This window comes from Chenopodium quinoa, unplaced genomic scaffold (genome assembly GCF_001683475.1).
Source record: "Chenopodium quinoa cultivar QQ74 unplaced genomic scaffold, ASM168347v1, whole genome shotgun sequence".
NCBI classification, from domain to species: domain Eukaryota; kingdom Viridiplantae; phylum Streptophyta; class Magnoliopsida; order Caryophyllales; family Amaranthaceae; genus Chenopodium; species Chenopodium quinoa.
In genome coordinates this window covers 6,346,980-6,367,322 of record NW_018742484.1, presented here as the reverse complement: position 1 = coordinate 6,367,322, position 20,343 = coordinate 6,346,980, and the positions used below count along the sequence as shown (strand labels likewise).

General features: G+C 36.2%; 3 protein-coding genes across 4 annotated transcripts; 2 read left to right on the top strand and 1 right to left on the bottom strand.

Moving 5' to 3' along the window:
- Positions 1 to 1,912: 1,912 nt before the first annotated feature.
- On the top strand, positions 1,913 to 19,839 carry LOC110719574 (60S ribosomal protein L32-1). 2 transcript variants are annotated; one of them, XM_021898537.1, is made up of 4 exons: positions 16,680 to 16,832; positions 17,728 to 17,826; positions 19,157 to 19,338; positions 19,436 to 19,839. In XM_021898537.1, exons 2-4 carry the CDS (start codon positions 17,737 to 17,739, stop codon positions 19,563 to 19,565), a joined length of 402 nt encoding a protein of 133 aa, XP_021754229.1. In that variant the 5' UTR covers positions 16,680 to 16,832; positions 17,728 to 17,736; the 3' UTR covers positions 19,566 to 19,839. The 2 variants fall into 2 exon arrangements, with proteins under 2 accessions (XP_021754230.1, XP_021754229.1); XM_021898538.1 differs by lacking the exons at positions 16,680 to 16,832; positions 17,728 to 17,826; positions 19,157 to 19,338 and adding exons at positions 1,913 to 2,017; positions 2,997 to 3,178.
- On the top strand, positions 6,310 to 9,511 carry LOC110719569. Its single transcript, XM_021898531.1, has 4 exons — positions 6,310 to 7,717; positions 7,821 to 7,964; positions 8,080 to 8,955; positions 9,045 to 9,511. The coding sequence occupies exons 1-4, from the start codon at positions 6,908 to 6,910 to the stop codon at positions 9,327 to 9,329; spliced, it is 2,115 nt and encodes a 704-aa protein (XP_021754223.1). The 5' UTR covers positions 6,310 to 6,907; the 3' UTR covers positions 9,330 to 9,511.
- On the bottom strand, positions 9,644 to 10,802 carry LOC110719572. The gene is made up of 2 exons (XM_021898535.1): positions 10,462 to 10,802; positions 9,644 to 10,197 (listed from the first exon to the last, which is right to left on the bottom strand). The coding sequence occupies exon 2, from the start codon at positions 10,192 to 10,194 to the stop codon at positions 9,715 to 9,717; it is 480 nt and encodes a 159-aa protein (XP_021754227.1). The 5' UTR covers positions 10,195 to 10,197; positions 10,462 to 10,802; the 3' UTR covers positions 9,644 to 9,714.
- Positions 19,840 to 20,343: the final 504 nt, after the last annotated feature.

Here is a 20,343-nt window from a genome sequence, read left to right as displayed (position 1 = left end):
TTTAATATTAATTAAAATGTTCATATTCAGAAAACATAATGTTCATTTCTTCGTAATAAAAAGTTTATTTTAAAAATATGTACTAATATATACAACACCACGACAGAGACAACATTTATATAAAGTTACTCATTGTGGACTTGTGGAGTATGTCCAATACCCAAAACAAAAATGAAATTGTGACTTGAAGACAAAAATATAAGTATTTAAATATACATAATCATACTTCTACTATATGTTCATTGATGTGTTATTGAATGTTCTACGCCATATTTTACTATGTTTATATTACTAGTTTAGTCCTGTGCGTTGCACGGGTTAATAGCTATTATTTGTTTAAAATGGTTGTCAATATTGTTATTAGAAAAATTTGTAATTATAATCTCATTAATTAATTTTGAAAGAAGTATTGTATTTTTTTAGTCTTGAAACATAGAAGGGAATAAATAAAGAAAAAAAATGATGTCAATAATAGTTTAGGTAGGAAAGTTTCTCAGGAGAAGTTAACATGTGTGCCTTATTGATGTCAGCATGTTTTGTTTTAGTAATAATATGGAATGGTGAAGTTGGGAGGGAAAATTACCAACGGGGTCATAATAATTTCGAATGGGTTCAACATATAGGGTCTACGGACATTAGGCTGGTAAGAATTGACGCCGCTACTCTTCAGTTAAGGAACCAATTGTTGTTGACGAATTTACCCTTACTATACCTGGCAAAATGATGCGGATGACCCTATATAAACGGGCATTGTTAATATGGCATATTAACAGGTATTTTCTCGGGGGAGATGTAGTGGGGAAGGGTGTAGGGTTATACAGTGGAGAGGGGGTGTAGAGAATTCTACCTACAGTAGAGTGTTGGTAAAAATTTGTATAATAATTCTAAACTATGATAAAAAGCCCATAACTAAAAATATTCTAGGTTAGTTCAGGCCCATACATTAGCCCACTGCTAAAAAATTATGGTTTTAGTCTTATAATCACTTCCCTTTTTCGTCTTCTTCACTTATCACTCTGCGCCACTTTTCTCTCTCCTCTACTTCAATCTCAGGTTTCTCTCTCTTCTTTCTTCTCAATTTCATGTCAGATTCTTCGTTTATGCTTAGTTTTTGTAGTCGTTGTTGTATTTGTTGATTAAATTTGGTTTTCATTCTTTTAAATTCCTGTTTAAATAAAGAAAAATCCCTTCTTTTTTATTCGAATTTTCTGTGTTGCCTTGAATATTAGAATTGAAGATTAAGTTGTAGAATTTTTGTTAAAATTTATGAGATTTGTAGAATAACCCTTTTATTGAGTGTTTGACCCGATTGTTATATTTTGCAATTTACGAACTTTATTTGCTGTTTCAACCAGATTTAAAGCTATTTTTTTTTAAAAAAATTAATGCGATTTATAGACTACCCTTTTATTTGAGAGATTGACCTAATTGTTATTATATTTTTTCAATTTGCGAATATCAGTTGTTGTTTCAACAAAATTAAAGCTACTTTCAGTTTAAAATTATGGCTTAATTTATCTAAAAATATTTTGTGGTCTATGTTTAGACAATCTGGAATAATTGATTGTAATTAGTACAATCTTGCAAATTAATGACTATATAATAAGGTTGCATTTTTATTTCAAGTCTTCGAGCTTCATTGTTGGTTTATGGTATGCTATGAGCGTGTTATAGATTTCGAGTAATCCACCTTCGTTTGTTGCTACCAATAAGTTTTCAGAATAATCATATACAGTTATACTCTTGTTGAATGTTAAGTATAACGGTTGTTGTTAATTGAATGTATATAATGTAGGCAGTAATTGAATGTATAGTGCAACTATTATATGAAAATATACCTGGATTAAATTTATGAAATGTTGATGTATACACTCGTATCAATACTAATTTGTTTGTATATTTTTGGTTAATTTTGTAGAAATAAGCAATGGCGGTTCCCAAGCTTGATAAGAAGATAGTGAAGAAGAGGTTCAAGCAGTTCAAGAGACCCCAATCTGACCGAAAGATCTGTGTGAAGGTATAATATTTGCAACAAATTTATTTTTTTGGGATTTTAATGTTGTTTTTAGTCAATTTCTATGTGAAAATGGTAGTTTTTATGCCGAGTGGTATAATTGTTGAGACGAAGTTCATATGAGTTGGTTGATTAATTAATAGGCTAGGAAGATTACAAGATATAATTTGTTTGGTTGGTTTCTTAATTATTCATAGGCTAGGAAGATTACAAGATACAATGTGTTTGGCATAGATTAGTGTATTGATGATCTAATTTGGGAAGTTTTAGTTAGTTATAGTGGCGTAAGGTATATTACTGATGAGTTATGACCTATGAGTGGTACATGGTATATAACTAATGAATTATGACCTATGAGTGGTATATAATGATGAATGGCAAGACGACGGATTGAATCAGAGGCACCCTGTTTGATTTATTTTGTGTTGTAGACTTGTAACTGGTCTCTTGTATCCTAATATGGTATGATAATATATACTCTGTAATACTCGCAGTTGAATCTGTATCACGGGCTAGTAAATAAGATGGCATCGTTGTTCTTATATTCATGTATTAAGCTTGTACCTCAGTATTCATTTATGACTTGGCCTAATGTTCAAGTCCAAATTTTCTTATTTTTCCTGTAAAGTGGGTTGGTGTTTTATTATCCATGTCTACCTGTCTAACTAATGGATTGAATTTTTTAGTAGGTTGTGCATGTTTTTGACTTGTGATGTTTTTATACAAAAATTTAAGGCGTGTATTGTAGTTTTTTTTTACTATGTTTGGTATGAACTTGATGTTAAAACATAAAACTAATTGTAATGTGAAGTTGATAGAGCCTTGTTAGGTTGATAATATTTTTTCTTGTAGGGGTTGTTTGCCTGTTTCCTCTGAGGCCAATAATATTGCTACTGTATAAAAAAAACCCTAGCTTTTGCCGTTTGACTATGGAGTTGTGTTATCAATTTTGTCTCTTAGTAAATCTGAATGTACCTTGCAGACTAACTGGCGTAGGCCAAAGGGTATTGATTCGCGAGTGAGGAGAAAGTTCAAGGGAGTTACTCTTATGCCAAACATGGGATATGGGTCTGACAAGAAGACACGTCACTTCCTCCCCAATGGCTTTAAGAAGTTTGTTGTGCATAACGTCGGTGACCTTGAACTTCTGATGATGCACAACAGGTAACAGATTTCCCATTATATTCTTTGATCCCTTTTGCTTTCACAATGTTACCTTGTTCTCTCTTTCATGTATTTGTTGACTGGTATACGTTGCCTATTTCAAGACTTACTGTGCTGAGATTGCTCCCAATATCTCAACCAAAAAGAGAAAAGACATTGTCGAGCGTGCTGCACAACTTGACGTTGTTGTCACCAACAAGCTTGCAAGGTTGAGAAGCCAGGAAGATGAGTGATCATGGAACCCAAAAGTTTTGTTTACAATAGATCAAGAGGTCTGGGCTTTAAATATTAGGCAAGAACTTAGAAATCATTTTATGAATGTATTTTCTTATTTTAATTTCGCTGTAGTTCATGTTTCTGACTCGTTTTTTGGAAACTGGAGATTTATTTTGTTGTATTGGGAGCCCAATGTGTTTAACAGGGACGAGATTTTGGATAGTTTTAAAAATTGGACTAAATCAAGTTTAGGAAATACCAACTATTATTCTAGGGGATTTTAATCAAGTACTCTTATCGTGAAAAAAAGCTGGTAAATATATAATGAATATTAGAGGAGCGAACTATTTTGATGAATGCAAAGGTATAAATGCTTTATATGATATCAACTTCCGGGGGATGATGATGTACACTTGGACTAATGGTTGAGAAGGGGATGATCGACGAAGGATATGCAAACACAAGCTGGGCAAAGTTGTTACCTCATGCTACCATGGATCACCATCCTAATCAAATTTCTGGTTACGCTCCAGTTATTTAAATCTGAACCCAGGAAAGACAATATAAAAGTGGAATTACAAAATTGAGACTTGGAGTGGCAACGAAGGATAGTGTACAAAAATGGAGTTTAAACAAAAGAAAGGAATGGAATGGGGAATGGGATAGTTTTGAGAAAGACCTGGTGGATGCCTCTCTTGCATTGGAAGAGGAAGGAAATGATGAGGAATGATGAGACTTCATTAAAATCAGATTTTGTTGAATTAGCCATTTTAGTAAAAGTTAATTTCATGAAACTACCCAAAATCCTTTGAATCAAGAAAATCAAATTCCGAAACTTAATCATCCATGTCCAACCTAAATAGAAAAAAAAAATAAAACAAACCCCAAAAACCAATTATATTCGAGGATGACGGGCAATGGAGAATGAAAATTGGAAATTGGAAGAATGAACGAGAGGTTTGAGTGAAGAATCTATGGAATTGCATATCGTCCTAACAATATTAACACAAAACACTCGAAATGTTATGTGAGGCCTACATAATTATAAAAGCTTGTTGATACCAATGCAGAGGTTGTAACTAGAATTACATATAGTTTGGGAAATATAAATATGTGATATGTGGATTAACACTAGTTAGCAGTCCTTGAAACCTGGCACCCCTTGCTTGTGCTAGGCCTTGGCCATTGCTTCACCATGCAACTAACTTCAAAGCTTCAAGCGTGCACTAATAAGCATGAAGACTTGCGGAGATCATCTAAATTCCTAATTTTGACATGCTCTTTATAAATTCACCTCTTATCTCAGTAATTTACTACTTCAGCACGAATACATATTTTCTATACACTTACAACAATACAACCACTAACCATGTATCAAAATTAACTTTTTATAATTCAAAGGTTTTTTAAGGATTTAATGAACTAGCAAGCCGGAGAAAATTATGGTGAGGACTCTTCGTTTAATATATATATATAAATCAAACCTTCTGTCAATTTGAATTCTACTCCTATTATTATTGAATCATTTAAAATTCAATAATTTCTTTGCTCCCTTAATATTGCAACATTTGTAATTTTTACACTATTCACATTTTACTCTTTGACACCAATAAGGTTTTGGCCTAGTGTTTTTAAGATTGAAGACTTGTATACAATATGCCACAGATTCACCCACCGTAGTTTGTATTGCTCTTGTAGCTCGTTCGCACAAAAATACTATACTACTCTTTAGCCACATATTATAATTTAGGATATTTTGGATTTTAACACCTTACAAAAGGCTGAAAATGTTTTTTAACACCCCCCAAAAAAAAACTTTTATTTTAACACCTCCCAAAAATATAAAAGTTGGAAGTTAACACCAGTTAACGATTTCCGTCACGGAAATTTAACGTGGGTCCCACAAATTGGCTTGAACTTCAATTTTCACCCAGCAAAACACGAAACTTCTTTCTTCATTGAATTCGCAGCAACCTTCTGCATTGAATTCTTTCTGAACCTTCATTGATTTCGCTTTTGAACCAAAGGAGATCTTGGCTGAGAAGTGGAGTGTAGGGTGGTGTCAACGTTGGAGAAGATAAGCTCAGGAGGGTTTCTTCATCATCTTCTTCAACTACAAAAGTGCGAAAGCCGCTTGAAATTCACAGAAAATAAGGTAAAATTGCTCTCCTTTGATAGCAATTTCGTCAATTACTGGTGCTTCATTGCTGTAAACCTTGCAATAATTGGGTAATTAGGGTAAATTTTGGGACCACAGTAGGAAAGCCTTGATAAATCAATTTCTGTAACTGACTATGCGACTTAGGTTAATTGGATTTCGTAATTGAAAGTAGAGATTAATTAAGGTGGTTTATTGTTAATTAAACTAGCAAGTGTGGTTTGTTGATTAATTTATGTTACTGAGCACCTACATTGGCTTGTATATGTTTATTTTCAATTTTTTTATGTGTTTGTTTGTGTGGCTGTGATGGATTTGTTTATTCGTATTGTGCATGTATAGTTACATGGCTTTTAATATGTTTTATATGTTTTTCACTGGTGGGTAGATAATGGGTGACAAGGATAGTTTGGTTGACATCTGCCTTAGAGTGGGAGGTGCTTTTGTCCCTAAAAGAGTAACCAAAAACAGGCAGCTGCTGTGTTGGTGTGGTGGTTGGTGTTACTGGAAGAGGAAGGTTCAAGTATCTAAGTTGGATGTGCATTTGATTAGAACAGCTGCAATTCATGGTTTTGTTAATGGTGATATGGATGTGCCTATGCATTACAGCTGTTGGTATAGGCAGAAGGGGAAAACCTTTAACACTGGGAAAAGGGAACTAGTTAACAGTGAAGAGGTTAAGGGCCTTTTGGAGACAGTAAATGAAGAGGGGTATGTTGAGGTTTTTGTAACAACAGAAGCTCCTAGTCAGCCCATACAAGAGGCCCAACCCAATCCTGCAAAGACAAAAAAAAAGGATAAGAAGGTAGAAAGTTCAAATACATCGACTATTAGGAGGAGCCCTAGGTTTAAGAAGACAGAAACTGAACAAAGGGAGGAGAGTCCACCTAGGAAAGCCTCAGCTAATGCTAAAGTGTTGAGGTTTGATGAAGAAAAGGATGATGGATGTGAAGGATCTGGTTATTCAAGTTCAGATTTGAGTGATGAGGGACAAGATTGGGAACCTGGTGAAGAAGAATTTGATGAAGGGGATGAGGAATGGTATATTGAAGGGTCAAAGGAGATCTTGGCCAAAGTGAACAAGAGCCTTAGGAAAGGTTTGGAGAGTGCAGTAGATGACAGGGTTGGCAAAGATAAGAGAGTAGAGTTGAGAAATGATTTGGATGTTGGAAAACCGAAGGTGAATCCAGAAAGTGATGCTGATTCAGATGATTCAAGGAGTTTGTGTGGATCTGATGAGGAACAGGACTATGCTCCTTGGTTTAATGCTGATGTGGACTTTGACAACCCAATCAAGTTGAAGTTAAATCAGAAATTCAGTAATGCTTCAGTCTTGAGGAGGGCCTTAAGACTTCATGCCATTCAAAACAGGTATGAGTTCTACTACTTGCATAATGACAGTAAAAGGATTACAGTTCAGTGTAGATATAGATGTGGCTGTGAGTTCAATAGCTACACTTGTAGAATGCCTGCTTGTACATGTGTGGGGGGGGGTAAAGTGTCAGTTCAAGGTGTTTGCATCAAAACTTGTTAAGCAGCAAACTTGGCAAATCAAAACCTTGAATTTAGACCATTCCTGCTTCAGAGTAAAGAAGAACAAGATGCTTACTGCTGAATACATAGCAGAGAGGTATTTAGAAGAGTTTAGGAGTAACCCTGGTTGGAGAATTAAGGAGATTAGGGCTAGGATTTTGAATGATTTAGGAGTTGATGTGAGTTACTATAAGGCATGGCTAGCTAGGTGTAGGGCAAAACTACTGATATTTGGTTCAGCTAGGGAGCAGTATGCTAGGGTGTGGGATTATGGGAAAGCTGTGATGAAGTACAACCCTGGTTCAGGGTGCAATGTTGTTGTTGATGGTATTGACAGGCCAGAGCCACCATTGTTCATGAGGATGTTCATCTGTTTAAGGCCATTGAGAGATGGATTTGCAAAGGGTTGTAGGCCTTTAATAGGGTTGGATGGTTGTCACCTCAAGGGTGCCTTTCCTGGGCAAATTCTGGTGGCAGTTGCTAAGGATGGGAATAACAACTTGTTTCCTCTAGCTTGGGCCACAGTGGAGATTGAAAACCAGGAAACTTGGGGTTGGTTCTTGGAATCCCTTATGTCAATGTTCACACATGATCAAGGAGCTGGGCTGACCATCATGTCTGACAGGCAAAAGGTAATGCTTCTGTTTCCCTCTTAACTATTTAGGTTCAATTTCTAAGTTTTCATGTGTATGTATGTGATTGACTGATGATTATACTTTTGTCTGCATTTGGTAGGGTTTGATTAAAGCAATGGCTGATGTTATTCCCAAAGCTGAGCAAAGGTTTTGTGTGAGGCATATTTGGGCTAACTTCAAGCTCAACTTCACTGGATCAACCTTTAAGGAGCTGTTTTGGAGAGCAGCTAGGGCCACCACCATTGTAAGTTTATTGATTGTTGAAGCTAGCCTATGCTTTTATATGACTGTTGGTGTGTTTTTATATTGGTTAGCTTGTATATGCTTGGTGTGATTTCTGGTATGCTTTTATATGTCAGTTTGAGCATGAAATTGCCATGGAGTCTATCAAATTCCTCGATGAAGAGGCATATGAGTATTTAATCAACATTCCTCCCCACCATTGGTCTAGACATGCATTCACACCAAACTGCAAGTCCAACATGTTGTTGAACAACATGTGTGAGACTTTCAATGCAGTCATTAGGCCTGCCAGAGATAAACCTATCCTCACCCAAATGGAATGGATGAGGAGGTATATTATGAACAGGAATAATGAAAAGTGGGAGGATTCAAAAACAATTACACACAACTTAGTGCCATATGTGAGGCATGTTCTGGGGAGGATAGACTTTGTGGCTAGGTCCTGTGTGGTGCAGCCATCCAGAGGGAATACATTTGAGGTGCAGCTGAAGGATGACCAGGTGTTGGTTGATTTGGACAAGGAGACCTGCACATGTTACCATTGGGAACTCACTGGCATTCCATGTGTTCATGCTTATGCCTGCATATTGGATATGAGGGGTGACATAGAGGCTGTTGTTGACCCATACTATACCATGGACACATACAGGTCTGCTTATGAACCAGCTGTCCAACCAATGCCTGGCCCAAAGCACTGGGAGACAGTCAGAATGAGGGAACCACTACCCCCTTCTGTTAAGGTGCAACCTGGGAGACCAAAGAGCAAAAAAAGGAAGCTTGAGCCAGGAGAATGTTCTTCTTCAGGTGGTCAGGCAAGTACCAAGAGGAAGAAGCAATGCAGCAACTGTGGGGGATATAGGCATTATGCCAAGACTTGCAAAGTACCTGCTGCACCAGCTACAGAGCTGATAAAGTCAGCAGGCAGACCCCCACTGAACACTCCTTGGATGGTGGAGGAGAGGAAGAAGAAAGAGATTAGGGCTGCTAAAAAGGTAACACAAGCATTACACCAACTCCCCCTTTGTTTTATATATGTATGTGTCTTTTCCATTGACTTTTTATTTTTATATGCATGTCATAGAGTGCAATTGGGGCTGGACCAAACAGCATAGGAAACAAAAAGTTTCCTCAAGAGCAAGAAGGTTGTCTGCCATTCAGCAAGCGCCCACAGCCACAGTCTTCCTCAGCTAAGCATTCCTCAGCTCAGCCATCCTCTAGTCAGCCATCCTCAGCTCAGCCTTCCTCAAGTCAGCCTGCCTCAAGCCAACCAAAAAGAAAGACAAGGTCTTCCTCAAGTCAGCCTACAACAGCCACAGGTGTTGTAACAAGGGCCAGGCTGCAATCCCTCAACAACCTTACTCAGTGATGTACTCATGCTGGATATCAAACATTATGTCTGTTGAACAATTTCAAACTTTTATTATGTACTCATGACTGGTTATGTAACTTGCTAGTTTTTTAGTGGCTTCCCTTAACAAATTTGAACAATTAGATATTGAATTGTAATGGTTGCATGGCTTTGATTGCCATTGAAACATGTTGAAGTAAGGTTCTTTTGTCAACCTGTACTTGAACTATCTTAGTGTTTCACATATTTCCCATGTTTTAATGTTTCACATGTTTAAATAGGTTGATTAAAAGACAAGGCATAAATAGGAACTTAGACAAGGCATAAATAGGTTGATTAAAAGACATATTTATAACACTTCAAGTCATTACAAGAAATTATAACTACTTAATACAGCTTACTATTACACACCCCTAGCCATTAGGAAAATTACACCCATTGACAAACCTATACAAATGGCCATGCCCACCCAACCAAAACAGCTGATTGAAGACACCTTCCCTTCATTGCACTCCCTGTTCATTCTCTTCCTGTCAGCGTTCAAGGCCTTGCATCTCATCTTCAAATTATCAACTTCATTAAGTAGGCACCTCCTTTGGCCACTGATTTCATCAACTTCCCTTTTCAATTCATTAACTTCACCCTTTAGCAGCTTCTTATCCAACAACAGGTTGTTGATAACCCCTGTTTGCCAATCTGTTCCATCAGGTTGATCAACCCATTCGAAAGCTTTGCAACCCCTTGTTTCTGTTATTGGGTCATAAAACTTACATGATATGAACTTCCTGCCTGGATTCTCCCTTGTCCAGCTAGTGAGCTTGGCCATTGGCACACCACACTTACATTTTCTGGCCTCAGGAGGGGAAGAGCTAACAAACGACATAATCTGCATCAATTTTAGATCGACAGTCACATTCGTCAGATTTGTACACTGACGAATTAACATTGACAGCAACAAAATTCATTTTTAATTTCATAATACGAAAAGCCCCAAATTCAATTTCTGACGAACCCTAATTTCGCAATTGGGCATTTAGATGCGTACATAACATAATCCAACCATTAATCTGAGTACGAAACAATTGCAAATAATAATTGAAGAGAATTTAAACCATAATTACCAAACAACCGAACAATTGACCGCACTCACCTGTTTCAGCAGCTTCAATCTGTTCCTCTTCTCAAAAATCGTGGAAGAATCGTGAAAGAATTGTTTCAAGTATCGTGCAACAATGCAATGCGCTGCTGCTATTCAATAAGAACAACAATTTCGTTCATTGGGGGAGAATCGTGCAAGAATGGTTCTTATATATCGTGCAAGAATCGTGGAAGAATGGTTCTTATATACAGATCTTTTAAAAATATATCCGTTGGGGTGGGCCCCACTAACAGTTCTGTTAACGGAAGATGGATTTTGGTGTTAACTTCCAACTTTTATATTTTTGGGAGGTGTTAAAATAAAAGTTTTTTTTTGGGGGGTGTTAAAAAACATTTTCAGCCTTTTGTAAGGTGTTAAAATCCAAAATATCCTATAATTTATAAGTAATAAAAAGAATATAACTAATGTGAACCTTTTGCATTTGAGGATGATGGGCAATGGAGAACAAAAATTGGAAATTGGAAGAATGAGCAAGAGGTTTGAGTGATGAATCTATGGAATGTTAGGTATTGTTAGGTTTTACAGTGAATACAATCAAGCAAAATACTTAAGTAAGTGTGGGAACAAAACCTAGATAATATGATTACAATAACAATGTTATGTAATTAAATCAAACACAACAAAGGTGTTACAATCAAGTATTAATATATCTAAGTAATTTACAGAAAAATTACTAAGACTACACTAATTGTGAAGATAATCAAACTTGCCTCAACTCCAAGCTGAAACAACACCGCATGAACATGAGAATTGCAATGCCCCTTGAGACTACGATCTTGATACACTGTCAAAGGCGTGTGAACACTTTCCTAAAGAGATTAATTTCCCCCACATGGTGCTTGGGTTAATCCGGAAATTCTCTTTGAGATACAATTAACAACCCTTTTCGTTCTTAGCACAAAGAATCGAAAAATAGATGAATGATTCACAAAAAAGGCTAAAAATCAAGAGGATTTCTCACAAAAGTTTGCAAGAAGTTTGAGAGAAATTATGGAGAATACTTAGGGAGAGAATGAAGGTATAATGTTCTGTATCTTTTTTTTGTAAAAAGCAAGTTCTATATAAAATAGACTCAACCGACGCAATAACCGCAAAACCGACAAGAAGCGCGGGCGCGCCACCACAGCAGCGCGGGCGCGCCTCCTTCTTTGCCCAAATTCTTCAGATTTTTCCAAAATGGTCCACGGTTTAGGCGCGTTTAAGACGCGGGCGCGCCTCCGAAATTCGACAGATTTTCCAGAGACGTGCGCGGTTTTAAAGGCGCGATCTCTGCGTGGTCGCGCCTATAATGCGCAAGCGCTTCTTCATGGTCGCGAGCGCGCAACCATCAACACTCTAAATATCTATCAATCCTCCCCCATTTAGAGTGTTCCTTTAAACATTCTCCAATTCTATCAATTTAGCCACATGTCATGCATCAATGTCAATGTCCCTTCGGATTGAATTGACACCTAGTACAACACACTTGACGATGATCATATCCCATGATTTCCATATGGATTTAATCACGCGGATATATCCAACCATTCGAAGGTGAGGTACACATAAGACAAATCGAATTAATCATCACTTGACACCTTTAAACAGCCAAGTGTCCGTATCTTTCATAAGTTCATCAAAGTCTATATGTCCATCTAGAATTCTTGAAGCGGCTAAACTTCGAACTTATATAGGTAGGTTCTCATATACGTAAATGTGCCCTTGTGACAAGACACTTTCATTTAGAGCTTCTCAACTCTAAATCTTTGAGAACTTTGAATTGACGCTACCTTACACATCACAAGTACCATAGCAATATGGGTCATCAAATATTTCTAACAAACAACAAAATTGCAATTCAACCACATTGAATCTAAGACTTGATGTTTCTTCAAGCGTTAGATTAGGTTTCACAAATTTGTGTTTTTGGACATATACCCATTCCATTCAAAGCAAAAATAATGGAATGCCTTGGCATTGCTTTAGTAAAGCAATCCGCCATATTCAATTTTGTAGGAACACAAGACTTATGACCCCATCACTGATAAGCTCTTTCACCAGGCTATGCCTAAATGAAATATGTCGAGACTTACCATTATACACTTGACTATAAGCCTTTATCAAAGCTGAATTTGAATCACAATGAATTGCCATCGGTGGCATTGGCTTAGACAACAAAGGCAACTCTAACATGAGATTCCTCAACCACTCAGCTTCCTTACTAGCTGAAGCAAGAACAATAAAATCATCATCATCGCCTTTTTTATTTCATTCGTATTTCGAGGTTTTACGCTTAATGGTTAAAAGGTGTAAAAGTAATGGGTGCGGGAGCGGATATTGGTATTGAAACTCTTTACTGGAAGAGAAAGCAGCTTTGAGAACTAAGAAAGCAGTCTACAGGATAGACCTTTGCTTCGCTCTTCACCCTTTATGGGGCTCCGCCCTCCTGACCGGAGTGCCGTTCACTCGACTTCTTAAGCGGGAAGTACTTGTTCCCTTCACCAACCAAGTTTTGATTTAAGAACTTTAAAACAGAAATCAAATAGTAAGATTCCGTAATCAAATCAGCAATGCAAGTTTGTTTCTTGGAAGACCAGGATATGGCACCTCCCCCAAACATGAATACCCAACCACTTACAGAAGAGTCATCCTCTTTGTAAGTAATCCAACTTGCATCCGAAAATCCTTCTAAAACCGAAGGAAAACCACTATAAGATAGAACATAGTCTAACGTACCCTTAAGGTACCTCAAGACCCTTCTAATTGCATGCCAATGTTGTGCACCCGGGTTACTAGTAAATCTACTAAGTTTTTCCACAGCCAATGCAATATCTGGTCTTGTACTTGTCATGGCATACATCAAGGATCCAATTATCCTTGAATATTCCAATTGGGAAACCGTTTTCCCTGAATTCTTAACCAATTTAACATTGGGTTCCATGGGGGTGCTCACGGGACACTTATCAAACATATTAAACCGTTTGATCATTTTCTCAATGTAATGAGATTGACTTAAGATAAGCCTTCCATTGTCCCGAATGATCTTGATGCCTAAAATGACATCCGCCTCCCCCAAATCCTTCATTTGAAAAGATGAGGATAAGAATTCCTTGATCAATTCTACTTGTTGTAGACTTGTACCAAAGATAAGCATATCATTAACATATAGACAAATGATGACACCATGACCTTTGTCATCAAATTTGCTATAAATACACTTATTGGCTTGATTCACTTTGAATTCAAAGGACAGAATAGTGTCATCAAACTTCCGATGCCACTGATTAGGAGCTTGTTTAAGTCCATACAATGACTTAACCAATTTACACACCTTATTTTCTTGTCCTTCCAAAATAAACCCTTCGGGTTGTTTCATATACACTTCTTCCTCTAGATCTCCATAAAGGAATGTCGTTTTGACATCCATTTGATGGATCACTAGATTATATACCGAAGCCATTGCAATTAATAACCTTATCGAGGTAATTCTTGCAACCGGTGCATAAGTGTCCAAATAATCAACACCATGCTTTTGCCTAAAGCCTTGGATAACCAATTTGGCTTTAAATTTCAATATGGAGCCATCTGGTCTCCTTTTCCTAGTGAAGATCCACTTGCAACCAAGAGGTTTGCAACTGGGAGGTAAATCCTCTAAGACCCAAGTGTTATTTCCCATGATGGAGTCCATCTCATCATTTATAGCTTCCTTCCTAAATGCACTATCTTGGGAAGATATTGCTTCACTATAAGTCTTTGGGTCACTATCCACATTGAAACATTATGGAGTAGTATAACTAAGGATATCCCGAGAACCTTCAACTAGGTAGATTATAAAATCATCACCATAGTTCTTAGGTCTCCTATCCCTAGTACTCCTCCTAACTTGAGGAGTTTCAACCTTATCTTCATCGAATGTTTCTTCATGAGGAGGTTCATGTTGTACATCCAACTCTACTCTCTCCCTATCATTGGCACTTATTTGTAGATCTTTCGGTCTACTCATTGATGAAAATCGGGTTTCATCAAAAATTGCATCTCTTGACTCTATAACCGAATGAATGGATATGTAGTCATTTTGTTCTATTACATAGAACCTATAGGTTTTTCTATGCTCAGCATAACCTATAAAAATGCATTCCAAGCCCCTTTCACCGAGCTTTCTTTTCTTGTTGTCGGGCACTCTCACGACTGCCCTACAACCCCAAACCTTGAGATACTTCAAGTTTGGCTTTCTTTTGTACCAAAGTTCATAAGGAGTAGATTCTTTTCCCTTGGTGGGAACCCGGTTAAGAATGTGACATGCTGTCAACATTGCTTCACCCCAGAACCCTTCACTTTAACCAAAGTAAGATAACATGGAATTAACCATTTCTTCAAGGGTTCTGTTTTTCCTTTCAGCTACACCATTTGATTGTGGTGCATAACCAGCTGTAGTCTCATGAATTATACCCAAAGATTGGAAATAAGCTAGATCAAAGTATTCCCCTCCCTTATCAGTTCTCATTCTTTTAATAAATGAATCTACTTGCAATTCTACTTCTCTTTTACAAACATCAAACTTGGTTAAAGCTTCATCTTTGGAATGTAAAAGATACAAATAACAAAACCTAGAATAATCATCAATAAATGTGACCATGTATCTTTTGTTTCCCAAAGAAGGAGTACTATGAAAATCACACAAGTCACTATGGATTAGTTCTAAAATGTTAGAACTTCTCTCAACTCTCTTAAATGGAGTTCTAGTGATCTTGTTCAACATGCAAGTAGAACACTTATTAGGAGATATATCACAACATGGAATCAACCGACGCAATAACCGCAAAACCGGCAAGAGGCACGGGCGCGAGCGCGCCACCACAGCAGCGCGGGCGCGACACCTGCCCGCGAGGTCGCGCCTCCTTCTTTGCCCAAATTCTTCAGATTTTTCCAGAATGGTCCACGGTTTAGGCGCGTACAAGACGCGTGCGCGCCTCCGAAATTCGTCAGATTTTCCAAAGAGGTGCGCGGTTTTAAGGCGCGATCTCTGTGCGGTCGCGCCTATAATGCTCGAGCGCGCAACCATCAACACTCTAAATATCTAACATGGAATTGCAAATCGTCCTAGCAATATTAACATAAAACACTCGAAATGTTATGTGAGGCCTACAAAATTATAAAAGCTTGTTGATACCAATGCAGAGGTTGTAACTAGAATTACATATAGTTTGGGAAATATAAATATGTGATGTGTGGATTAGCAGTAGTTAGCCGTCCTTGACACCTGCACCCCTTGCTTATGCTAGGCAAGTAGGCAATGCCCATTGCTTCACCATGCAACTAACTTCAAAGCTTCAAGCGTGCACTAATAAGCACGAAGACTTGCGGGGATCATCTAAATTCCTAATTTTGACATGGTCTTTATAAATATATACCTCTCATCTCAGTAATTTACTACTTTAGCACAAATACATATTTTCTAAACACTTACAACAATACAACCACTAACCGTGTACTAAAATTAACTTTTTATAATTCAAAGGTTTTTTAAGGATATAATGAACTAGCAAGCTAGAGAAAATTATGGTGAGTACTCTTCATTTAATATATATAAAAATCAAACCTTTTGCCAATTTGAATTCTACTCCTATTATTATTGAATCGTTTAAAATTCAATAATTTCTTTGCTCCGTTAATATTGCAACATTTGTAATTTTTACACTATTCACATTTTACTCTTTGACACCAATAAGGTTTTGGCCTAGAGTTTTTAAGATCGAAGACTTGTATACAATATGCCACAGATTCACCCACTTAATCCCAATTGTAGTTTGTATTGCTCTTGTAGCTCGTTCGCACAAAAATACTATACTACTCTTTAGCCACATATTATAATTTATAAGTAATAAAAAAAATATAACTAATGTGAACCTTTTGCATTCGTCTTGATATATTTACTTTCACAATATCTACATAACATAATCTTATCGTTCTATAGTCAAAGCTACTTATGATTCAAATATATTTCGAGATGCTTAATCCTAGCCTATGTTTCATTTCTTAGACGAAAGTATGTTTATTTTATTTTTTTATATTCATCTTTAATTAATTGAACGTTACTTTTATTTCATTCATTCATCATTAATTAACTAAGCTCGACAATCTTATTCAATTTTGCTCACCTCCACAAAAAAAATTAAAAATTTGCATTGTTGTAATTCTATAAACTATGATAAAAAGCCCATAACTAAAAATGTTCTAGGTTTATAGTTCAGGCTCCATACATTAGCCCACTGCTAAAAAAATTAGGGTTTTAGTCTTATAATCACTTCGCACCTCCTTCTTCGTCGTCTTCACTTGTCACTCTGCGGCGGTCCACTTTTCTCTCTCCTCTGCTTCCATCACAGGTTTCCCTCTCTTCTTTCTTCTCAATTTCATGTTTGATTCTTCAATTATGCTTAATTTTTGTAGTCGTTGCTGTATTTGTTGTTTTTATTTGGATTAAAGCTTTGAAATTCCTGTTAATATGAAGAACAATTCGTTTTTTTTTTTCGAATTTTCTGTGTTGCATTGAATATTAGAATTGATGATTAAACTGTAGAATTTTTGTTAAAATAATGGCATTTATAGAGTAGAGTAACCCTTTTATTGAGTGTTTGACCTGATTGTTGTTATATTTTTTGCAATTTACGAACTTTATTTGCTGTTTCAACCAGATTTAAAGTTAATATTTGTTAAAATTTATGCGATTTATAGTATAACCCTTTTATTTGAGTGATTGACCTAATTGTTGTTATATTTTTGCAATTTACGAACTTTATTTGCTGTTTCAACCAGATTTAAAGTTAATTTTTGTAAAATTTATGCGATTTATAGTATACCCCTTTTATTTGAGTAATTGACCTAATTATTGTTATATTTTTGCAATTTACGAATTTCATTTGCTGTTTTAACAAGATTTAAAGCTGCTTTCAGTTTAAAATTATGGCTTAATTATCTTGCAAATTATTGATTATATAATAAGGTTGCATTTTTATTTCAAGTCTTCAAGCTTCATTGTTGGTTCATGCTATGCCATGAGCGTGTTATAAATTTAGATTAATCCATTTTCGTTTGCTGCTACTAATAAGTTGTCAGAATAACCTTATACTCTGTTGAATGCATAGTGTATTTTTGTAGGCAGTAATTGAATGTATAGTGCAACAACTATATGAAATAATACATGGATTAAAATTGTGAAAAGTTGATATATATACGTGTGTCAATATTTATTTGTTAGTATATTTTTTGTTAATTTTGTAGATATAAGCAATGGCGGTTCCCAAACTTGATAAGAAGATAGTGAAGAAGAGGGTCAAGCAGTTCAAGAGACCCCAATCCGACCGAAAAATCTGTGTGAAGGTATAACATTTGCAACAAAGTTTTTTTTTTTTTTTTTTTTTTTTTTTTGGATTTTAATGTTGTTTTTAGTCAATTTCTATGTGAAAATGGTAGTTATTATGCCGAGTGGTATGATTGTTGAGATGAAGTTCATATGAGTTGGTTGATTAATTAAGAGGCTAGGAAGATTATAAAATACAATTTGTTTGGCTGGTTGCTTAATTATTCATAAGCTAGGAAGATTACAGGATACAATTTGTTCGGTGTAGATTAGTGTATTGGTGATCTATATTGTGATGTGTTAGTTTGGGTATAGTGGCGTATGATGTATCAATGATGAATTATAATAAGTGGCATATGGTATATCATGGATTAATTATGACCTATGAGTGGTATATAATGATGGTGGCAAGATTTGGGGATTGAATTAGAGGCATCCTGTTTATTAATTTCTTTTTTGTGTTATAGACTTGTAGCTGATCTCTTGTATCCTAATATAGTACAAGTAATATATACTCTGTAATATTTGTAGCTAAATTCGTATCACGGGCTAGTAAATAAGTAGATGGGCCTAAACACAAAAGTATGGCATCCTTGTTCTGATATTAATGTGTGAAGCTTGCACCTTGGTATTCAATTATGACCTGGCCTAATGCTGAAGTCCAAATTTTGGTAGTTTTTCCTGTATGTGGGTTGGTGCTTGATTATCCATGTCTACCAGTCTATCTAATCTGAAACTTTTAGTAGGCTATGCATGTTTTGACTTGTGAATTGTGATGTTTTTATACAAAAATTCAGGGCGTGTAATGCATTTTTTGACTATGATTGGTTAGAACTTTATATTAAAACTTAAAACTAATTTCAATGTGAAGTTGATATAGCCTTGTTAGGTCTTTTTTTATCTTTTGTGATTGAATTTGTATTATCTGTAATTTAGTAACTCAGGGCTGTATTTTAATATGTCACTTTTTGGTGCTCAAGACAGACTTGTGTCCATTAGTTTGAATTTCCCACCCAATTGTTTTGCAAAAGTAATCTATAGCACAAATGCACAATCTATACTGGAAGCACACTCACTAAATGCTTAATAACCATGATTAGTTTCTAGCACGTGTTTTACTTTGATATGCCTGCTGACAGGATTGAGAATGTTTTGTGAAAATGCTAGCCACATGGGTCATATGCCTTGTTTATATGCCCTGTTACTGGTCTAGGGTAGGGTATTTCCTTGTATGGCGCTGTTTCTTCTGAGGCCATACAAATGTATCAAAAAAACCCCTTTCTTGTGCCATTTTACTCTGAAGTTGTTTCATCAAATGTCTCATTAATCTGAATGGTTGTACATTTGCAGACCAACTGGCGTAGGCCAAAAGGTATTGATTCGCGAGTGAGAAGAAAGTTCAAGGGAGTGACTCTTATGCCAAATATTGGATATGGGTCTGACAAGAAGACACGTCACTTCCTCCCCAATGGCTTCAAGAAGTTTGTTGTGCATAACGTCGGCGACCTTGAACTTCTAATGATGCACAACAGGTAACAGATTGCCCTTTATATTCTTTGATACCTTTTGCTTTCACACCTTGTTCTCTCTTTCATGTAATTGCTGACTGGTATACATTGTATATTTCAGGACTTACTGCGCTGAGATTGCTCACAATATCTCAACCAAAAAGAGAAAAGATATTGTCGAGCGTGCTGCACAGCTTGATGTTGTTGTCACCAACAAGCTTGCAAGGTTGAGAAGCCAGGAAGATGAGTGATCATGGAACCCAAAAGTTTTGTTTACAATAGATTTAAGAGGTCTGAGCTTTCAATATTGGGCAACATTACAAATCGTTTTATGATTGTCTTTTCTTGTTTTAATTTCGCTGTAGATCTTCATGTTTCTGACTCGTTTTTTGGAAACTGGAGATTTATTTTGTTGTATTGGGAGCCCAACGTGTTTATCAGGGACAAGATTTGGGAAAGTTTTAACAATTGGACTAAATCAAGTTTAGGAATACCAAATATTATTCTAGGGGATTTTAAAGTCAAGTACTCTATTCACGAAAAAAGATGGTAAACATAAAACGAATTTTAGAGGAGCGAACTGTTTTTATTAATGGAAAGATATAAATGATCTACATGATATCAACTTCCATGGGAAGATGTTCACTTGGACAAAGGATATGCAAACATGAGCTGGGTAAAGAGACTTGACGGAGGATAAGTCACGGTGGTGAGATGTACTTCCTCCATTTCTTTTTAGTTGACACACTTCTTTAGTCATGTTTGCCAATGTACAATTTGAACCATTCATATCTTTAATTACCGATAAGCAAAAATTATGAAAAATTTGATATTTTGAAAAATATGTAGTGACGAATCTAAAAGATCATACATGACTATTTTTCATTACGCATAAAGTACAAAACACGGTCAAAGGTGAGTGTGTGAATAGTGCTAAAGTCAAAACGTGTTAACTAAAAAAAACGGAGGTGGTAAATTTATGGAGTTTAAACAAAAGAAAGGAATGGAATGAATGGGATAGTTTTGACT